This window comes from Bombus vancouverensis, unplaced genomic scaffold (assembly GCF_051014615.1).
Source record: "Bombus vancouverensis nearcticus unplaced genomic scaffold, iyBomVanc1_principal scaffold0043, whole genome shotgun sequence".
Taxonomy (NCBI): Eukaryota; Metazoa; Arthropoda; class Insecta; order Hymenoptera; family Apidae; genus Bombus; species Bombus vancouverensis.
The window spans coordinates 363,125-371,918 of NW_027468934.1; the positions used below are offsets into that span (position 1 = coordinate 363,125).

General features: G+C 33.9%; 2 protein-coding genes across 7 annotated transcripts; one reads left to right on the forward strand and one right to left on the reverse strand.

Annotated features, from left to right (window-relative positions):
- Positions 1–787: 787 nt before the first annotated feature.
- LOC117163876 (uncharacterized) lies at positions 788–2,654 on the forward strand. The gene is made up of 4 exons (XM_076627120.1): positions 788–850; positions 1,267–1,464; positions 1,643–1,931; positions 2,108–2,654. The coding sequence occupies exons 2-4, from the start codon at positions 1,382–1,384 to the stop codon at positions 2,387–2,389; spliced, it is 654 nt and encodes a 217-aa protein (XP_076483235.1). The 5' UTR covers positions 788–850; positions 1,267–1,381; the 3' UTR covers positions 2,390–2,654.
- Positions 2,655–4,184: 1,530 nt separating this feature from the next.
- On the reverse strand, positions 4,185–7,327 carry LOC117163875 (survival motor neuron protein-like). 6 transcript variants are annotated; one of them, XM_076627116.1, is made up of 6 exons: positions 7,259–7,327; positions 5,958–6,140; positions 5,718–5,832; positions 5,031–5,328; positions 4,831–4,910; positions 4,185–4,762 (listed from the first exon to the last, which is right to left on the reverse strand). In XM_076627116.1, exons 1-6 carry the CDS (start codon positions 7,286–7,288, stop codon positions 4,704–4,706), a joined length of 765 nt encoding a protein of 254 aa, XP_076483231.1. In that variant the 5' UTR covers positions 7,289–7,327; the 3' UTR covers positions 4,185–4,703. The 6 variants fall into 6 exon arrangements, with proteins under 6 accessions (XP_076483231.1, XP_076483233.1, XP_076483234.1 ...); XM_076627118.1 differs by lacking the exon at positions 7,259–7,327 and adding an exon at positions 6,820–7,031; XM_076627119.1 differs by lacking the exon at positions 7,259–7,327 and adding an exon at positions 6,807–7,031.
- Between the last annotated feature and the right edge of the window lie 1,467 nt (positions 7,328–8,794).

Here is an 8,794-nt window from a genome sequence, read left to right on the forward strand (position 1 = left end):
TAAAAACGCGATAGAGAAGTAGAGAGAGGATGTTCCGTCCTTGTCTAATGACGCGCACTTGTACAGGAAATATGTAACAGGGGTATACGAGCAGCGTCAGTGTCCACTAGTGTGCATGCCTGATTAAACAAGGACAGGAAGTATCTATACATGGTGTTCTCTTTCTATTTCCATGTTGCATCCATCTTACTATACAGTACACACACTCAGCTATTCTATCATTATATTTGTGCGTTGCTTATGTGTGAACCAAACATTTCCATGGCAACAAATCGTTTGTCTCTTGTTTGATGCTCGGTTTTCAACGGAGTTGAAAGAATTTTTTAAGAGAAACGTAATGGACGGGTTGTTTTTAAAGTAATAAACGGAAATTCTCGTATCCATTGAGAAACGATAGGCGATTTGAAAGTGTCACTATGAACGGTGATTTATCGATGCAAGGTAGTATGAATAAGATATTTTATAATCTGCGAAAAAAGGTAAGGAATATTCTAGATTTTAGATTTTAGATTTTAGAATTTCCACGTCACAGACGAGTGTGTTTTGTTATTTGATTTGTAATATTGCTGCAGTTCTCTTAATAGCTGTTCGTTTCATGCGATACTCGCACATAGTATCTATGACTTTTGCTTCTAACAATTTTTATAATTAGGCTGTATCAAATATTTTTAACGTTCGTGTTTCATGAAAAATCATGTGTAACTCGTTGAATTCGCAAATGTAACAAAAAATTACATGAAAAAACTTATATTATTGTAATGAAAAAATAATTATATTAGGAGGAGAGTCGTATTTCGGAACGTCATCGGAACATATTATACCTTGTATGTTATTATTTGGAACACAATGGGTGAGTATATTATAATTAAAATATATTCCTAGTTCCAATTCTCTTGAATAGTGTCAGTGACCAATCGAAATAGAAATCAGTGGACATCGTGGAAAGAGAAGGCGAAACCAAATTTGAAAATTCGACATCGGTAATTCAGTAGTTAAGAATAACTCAATCGATAATGTAGATTAACTAGTTATAAACAAATATATGAAATATAAATTCAAATTATTCTTATCCATCTAAAAATTGGAAATTAAAGAGCAGAAGACAAGAAATTATCTTCGAGGATTTATATAGTAAATACATTCTTTTGCCTGTATTACCTAGAGATAAAACAGTTGTTTGATGGTTATCTTATAGTGTTCAGTCATTGCGAAAAATATTTTTAATCGGTTAAAAACTATAATTAATTAAAAACTACATTTCTTTAGGTATATAGACATTAGCGATGTATTATTCCGGGAAGCTCGTCTATCTCCCGAACATCGGGTCTGCGACAACATCGATTTGGAAATTATCGTTGCAGAGTATGAAAATTATTACAAGATGAAATTTCAAAAATATCCCATATTGTGTAAGAAAATAACTGGAAGGGAAATGACGAGGGAAGTGACAAATGCAAGCAAAACGTAAGAATTTAAATTATTTAACGATATTAAACGGTATTCAACGTATCGTATTCAACGTATCGTATTCAACGTATCGTATTCAACGTATCGTATTCAACGTATCGTATTCAACGTATCGTATTCAACGTATCGTATTCAACGTATCGTATTCAACGTATCGTATTACAATATGATCCAGTGTTTGTAGAAGTATTGAGACAAAAGCCAAATCTGTTAGTAAACAAGCGAGAAGTGAGCCTGTGAAAGAGACGAATCTACAGCAGAAGATAACTGATGACAATACGAATCATATTAATCTCGGAATGACAGTGACGTCGATATTTCCCAATGAGAGTGATGGACGTTCATCAGAAGAGCTATTTAACGTCCCAATGGAACAATCCATGCAATCGAAGATATTGAAATGCATTGAAAAGCTTTATTCAGATAATCCGGAATTACGAAAGATTGCTGAGGACATCTCATGCGTAAGTTATTTTCGATTAATATACGTATCGTAAAGCTTTTAAACGATAAAATTCCCGTCGATAAACCGTTCAACGTATATCGACGATGACGTGATTTCAGTAACGCTTCAAATACCAAATTACGTAACACTTACTTAATATAGAGAAGACGCCATTTTATCTTTGTATCGTCACAGGAGATCATAGTAAACAAATTAAATGTACATTGGGATGACGTTATAGGCCTAGAAGAATGTAAAACCGCTGTTAAGGAGGCCGTTGTGTATGCCCTTAAGTATCCTATCTTTTTTGATGGCCCGTTTTCCCCCTGGAAAGGTATTTTGCTGTACGGCCCACCTGGTACAGGAAAGATACTCGCATTCTTTTCATTTCTGTACGTGTTTACAAGAAATATACAAAACAGGGAAAACGATGTTAGCGAAGGCAGTCGCGACAGAATGCCATTGCACCTTTTTTAACATAACTGCCAGCTCATTGGTCAGCAAATGGAGAGGCGATTCCGAGAAGTATATACGTGTAAGTTGCTTTGTCTATGTAAGTTTCTTTGTTCCTTTGTCTATGAAGGAGAGATTCTAGGTATAAAAAGATTTGATTTTATTTTTCGTCATTTATATATAAATAGAATAGTTGTTTGGAAAACGAAATGATATCATATTCGTGATGAGGCAATGAATTTAAGGAATTTCGAATATAATATTTAATGAATAATACATTTGTTAAACTGAACAGGTTTTATTTGAATTTGCCTATAGTCATTCGCCTACAATTATTTTTATCGACGAGATTGACTGGATCGCCACAAATAAAGGAGACTGTATATTGTCTGAACCTGCAAAGAGATTCAGATCAGAACTTCTTTCTAGATTGGATGGATTAGTGTCTAATGAGAATTCTAATGTAGTTCTTCTGGCTACAACTAATTCCCCTTGGTACGTATATCACGTTATTTCAATGTTTTCTAAGTAGAAAATATCGTAATATTTCTCCAAATTCCAAATATGTTATTGTGTTGTTTGAAGTATTCCTTCATTATTATTAGTATAATAGAACGATAATATTCATTGTAAATATGTTATTAGGGACATTGATGCAGCTTTACTCAGGCGTCTCGAAAAGCAAATATACGTATCATTACCCAATGAAGTTGCTCGACTTGGTATATTCAAATTATACCTTAGCAACCACTTATTAGAAAATACAGACATTGTAAACCACATAGTAAAATGTACTGAAAGATATTCTTGTGCAGATATAAAATTGCTTTGTAAGCAAGCGTGGCTACTAGAAATAAGCCCGATATGGAGGAGACTTGAAAAGAAAGAAACACCTGTTACCACTTTGAAATATGAATTAAAAAGTTATGAAATATTAGCAAAATTGTTTAAAAAAATGTCACCTACAGTTATGCAAATAGATAAATATGATACGTGGAACAAATAAATACGCAATCGTAAGGACAGATATTGAAAAATATAAATAAATGGATTATCGTTCGAGAAATCATTCGCATGTGTGTGCATGTGTGTATGCGCGCATGTGTGTGCGCGCATGTGTGTCATGTGTGTCATGTGTGTGCGTGTGTGTGCGTGCACGCGCTATAGGCTAAGTTTAAAATATTCGGTTGTATTATATCCTTGTATTATATATGTCGGAGATGAAAGGAAAACCGGAGCCTTCCCTTTGCAATTTTGAGGAAGCCTTCTAATGCTTTAGCCTAGATTTTATCATAACTGTAATTAAGCAATTGTCATTTGTAATTGTTTGATATTTGTGAAAGCGAAAGTGGGTTCGAGGTGACAACTGGTCGCCGAACGTAGCCACGGTCACGGGATAAACGTTTTGCCTGACGAAGGTGTGGATCGGTTGTATTGTTCTCCCTAGAAATCACATAGAATTGTACTTTAGAGATGTCGATATAATGGGACACACGTTGTATTAGGAATCAATCTCCAGACAGAAACTGCCTAGTAACGGCGTTTGAATCTTTCTCGATGTTTCCAAAGAGTATACAACAAACTTTTGACAGAAATTGCCTAGCAACAACGATTGGAACCTTCTCGATGTTTCCAGCGAGCATATAACAAACAAATGCAGTCGTATAGCGAAAAAGATTTTCATCAGATATTCATTCGTGTGATCGCCTTGGAAAGTGATACATCGAGCAATTTACCGAGTGTCTCAGCAATTGTATTTTGTGTTTAAAATTATTCTACACATAGTAAAGAGTTATCCCGTTGACCGTGGATTCGTTTGAACCCCGGAACATTGTTAATAGCGTTAATTAAATTCATTATTCGTGAAACCTATCAATCGTTAATCTCATTATACGTTAAATTCATTATTCGTAAGACATATTATTCGTTCCTCTTATTGTTCGTTAAACTTATTAATCTTTAATCTAATTATTAGTTAAACTTATCGTTTGTTAATCTTATTATTTATTAAACTCATTATTCATAATATTTTGTAAAATCTTGTTTATTCGCGTAAATATATTCTCTGTTTCGTAAAACAATGGCTAATTCAAACGAAGGATCATTACGCGCCTTAAATGCTAATGATAACCCGACATATATATGTGAGTGTATTTTATCAAAAATATGTTTTTTATGTTTTCTTATCTTAGTAATTATTTTTAAAAAAGTCTTAAAGTCTTATATGAAAATAAAGCTGTTCTTTATTTCAAATAATTGAAGTAAATAAATACAATGAGTTTTATATTTTATTATATCTTATATTATTGTTATATTGTTATTGAAAAAATTGATATAATCAACAGTTCTTCCTGTTCTCTTGATTGTTTCTTGCTTGTTTCAAACCATGATAATAACCTACAAAAGAAATAACATAGTCCATTGAAAATTTAATATACAATAAAATACTTATATGAAATAATTACCTGTGTAATATACCATATAACCACTAATATACCATGACATCAACATACTTGAAAGTGCGTCTGTATCATTATCTGGTAATCTAGTACATTTTATTAAAATTTCGTATTTTTTTTCCAAATAAAATGTTAAACTTATTCCAAATTACTTATTAATATTAGAAGTATTCAGCATTCCATTAGAATTTTTAAATTGTACTTACTTGGCCATTAATTGTGGTGGTAAAGGAGGTGCAGGTGGCATTATATCAGTCATCGAATTGAAAGATGGTCCCGGTATGAAGTGATGTTTATACGCATTTGCTTCCTCAGAGTCACAATCCATTTTTTCTACATTATATTTTTTCGAATTTACATTTGTAGAAAAATTAGTCTCACAAGTCTCATCGTTCTCTTCATTGAATTTCTCTTCCAAAGCTTTCTTTCGTTGTGCTATTTGACTTTGCAAACCTTCTGATTCTAAAAGAGAACTCAACTCGACTTTCTCTGTATTACCATAGCCTAAACACAGAGTAAAAAAAATTTTTGTCATTTAATAGAATTACTGAATGCCATTCAGTTACTGTCCTTACAGGCAATGTATTAGAATTTCCCATGCATAAATGTATATGTATAAATGTTTGCCTTGATATATGTAGTAATAATCACTCGTCTAATGAGGAGAATTATATTCCAAGCAGCTAATAATGAACAATAAGTAACATGCATGTTTATGGTTCATGACCCTATATCCCACGGGTCTCCCCATAGACATTGACAGGTACTCCTGCCCAGTTAAGGACCTGCTGAATGACACTGCGATAGACTATGCGAAAGCCTTTACTTCATATATATATATGTATTTTTAGTACATTTCTTAATTGACATAACCATCATGCTAAAGGTATTACCTACAAATTTTACAACACACGTGCCATTGTTTTCGTAAATTTTTGATATTATAGCTTCATAAATTTCTCCATCCTCTGAGTATATTGCACGATAAGGTGCTCCTATGATCCATTTCTATAGAGAAAAGATGTGTATACAAATAAATATAAGTAAATAGCAAAATAAAATAATTTGCTTCTTAATCAATATATTTAATAATATTCTGTATCAAATTTGTAATATTCTATCAAAATCACAACCTTGTGTAATTTACTTGCGTGTTTAGGCTGCTTAAGATTTTGTAGGTCTTCTTTCGGTTGAGAATTTCCAACATCCATTCCCATTCGCTTGATAACTTCTTCTTTTGCTAAATTTATTGCTTTATCATATGCTTCTATTAATGCACTATCATCCCAAACATTATCATTGGCTGTGTCTGTATCCTTTTGAGATAGCAAATTATACGTTATTAATATTGATACAAGTATTTTATTATCAAACTATTGCAAATTATCATATATGTCATTTTTCAAAAATTGACTAAAAGGTAGTGGATACTGTTAATTACTATTATGCTAAAATCTTGTACTAAAATAATGTTAAAACCATTACGTTTCCATTACCATACATACGTTTCCATTTCCTCGTATAAAAAGAACATTCATATCATCTGCCATTTTAAAATAACATCATTTAAATATTGAATTTGCTTCTGAAATATTAATTTGTCTCATTTCTTTAACTCTAACACATTGTAAACAATGATGACATTATACCAACTATAATACTAAAAATCTATTCCCCATTCATTCGAAAGATTATTTTTTGAAACAAGGTTAACATTGAATGTTCCCAAACTTCAATAACTGTATTTTACTTTCTTTACAATATCTAACAATATATTAGAATACTATAAAAAAATATTGTATGCACAAGAAACTGTTTATAGCGAAATAGCAAAAGAATTAATCACATATTATAACTAAAACGAGATTGTTAAGTAGATTATATTATACTGCATATGCGTTAGTGTTTCAGCTGGTAAATATAGTTTTTATATCTGAAGATAAATAAGATTTAATTCTATAAAATTGCATAATGAATTATACATCTATCTATTACTATTCGTATTTCCCCTTAGTTGTATGTTGTCAATAGCATCAATCACGAACATATAAATAAATATAGAAGAAACCGTTCGGAAATGGAAAGGGAAAAATGAACATGGAAGACAAGAAAGTTTTCTTCAGGTTTAGCGTATGCGTGATACGCTTTGAATGTCTCAGATAAAGATAAAGATACTCTGCTCATTTCTATTTGTTCCGCAGAACGAGAAATTTGTTGTCTTTCATATTGGTTTTTACCATTCAATTTTTGGGCAGTTTTCCCTAGCGAGTGTCGGTCCCTGTTTGATAAAACCAGACCGTAATTTATACAGATATGTATTATAGATATATATTTGTAAAACTGAAATCAGATGAAATAAATGTTGCCTGAGGTTTTAAACGTTTAATAAAAACAATATTTCATTTGGAAAAAAATGTAAGATATGTAAAATTACACATTGATCATTTTGCTGGTCTTGTATCATAAAACGTGTGGCCCGAAGAGCATGTCACGACCGGCATACTTCAAATCCGACGGACTGACGATAGAGATAAAGATGTGGCGGCACTCGGCGACAATGTATATCGCTGAACCATCATGAATGAACCATCAACATCCCAACGGTCCTTCCACCGAAGGTTCTAGAAGAAAGAGCACGTGGCAACGATCGCGGACGCCTAGCAAATGCATGGACGGTGGGGATGTTGAGGGATGACAAAAGAAAGTAATCCGATCCGATCGAAAGTAAAATCATAAGAGTCAGTCTTAGAAAGTCACGCCTGGAGTTCGGACGTAGATTGTAAAGTGTATTGATGTTAGAAAAAAAATAAAGTTTTCTTTTTTTATTTTTTTACCTCAAATTCCTTTTTTATTTTGTTATTTTACGTGACAACACCATCGGCACCTGGATGAACCTTGATAACTCGGCCCAGAGGCCAATGCATGGAGGGAACGTTGTCCTCTCTGAGGATGACGATTGTGCCCTTTTGGATGCTGTGTCCAACCTTGCTCCATTTATTGCGGTTGGTTAGCTCGTTCAAATACTCCTTATGCCAGCGGTTCCAAAAATGTTGTTTAAGCTGTTGGATATGCTGCCATTTGGAGAGTCGGTTCGATGGAATGTCCCTGAAATCTCGATCACGTAAGCACATTAATGAATCGCCAATGAGGAAATGTCCGGGAGTGAGGGCTAGGAGATCATTTGGATCGGTGGAGATAGGAGTTAGCGGGCGGGAATTGAGGACTGCTTCTATTTCTATGATAAGAGTATTACGGTGTTAAGCTCATATGTTTCTGTTTCTCCACTCGCGCTGCGCCATAATATCCTTTGATATTTCCGATCCTCTGGTCGTACGAGGAATTGCCGATACATTTTCTCGATGTCGCCAGTGAGTACGTACTGATGAGCGCGGAATCTGTGGCGGATCGGTATCAACAGGACGCCGACAGGTCGAGGCATCAACGCGGCGCAACACCTCCCGGGCGATCCGCGGGTACCAACCGCCAACACTAGAGGGCTACGACGACAACGAGTCTGTCTGTCTAACTCGCTAGCGGTCGAATATACGAGCGATTGATATAAATACCGCACCTAGCGAGACTCCCTCTACGTCTAAGGCAGGGACTACCGGGCATAGCCTTACTGACGAGTCCACCGGTAGTCCCGGGACGAAACGCGCAACTCTCCCTCTCGTTTCATCCGTCATAAATCTAATTAATATACAAAATAAATTGTGAATTGAGTCGAGGATATAGGATTTCCCCATTTTCATGATTATCGTGATTTTTGTATAAATATATTTTTTAAGATACTAATAATTAGGTACTTATAAATTAGTATTATCAATTATTTTGCATTTATAATTCCGCCTCTAGTATAAGTGTTAATTGAAAACTAACTTTATGTTTCAAAAAGTACTAGCAAAGTCGTTGAGTAACAAGCCACTGATGCTAACACAAATAGCATTGTCGTAATTAAATATTTCTAAAT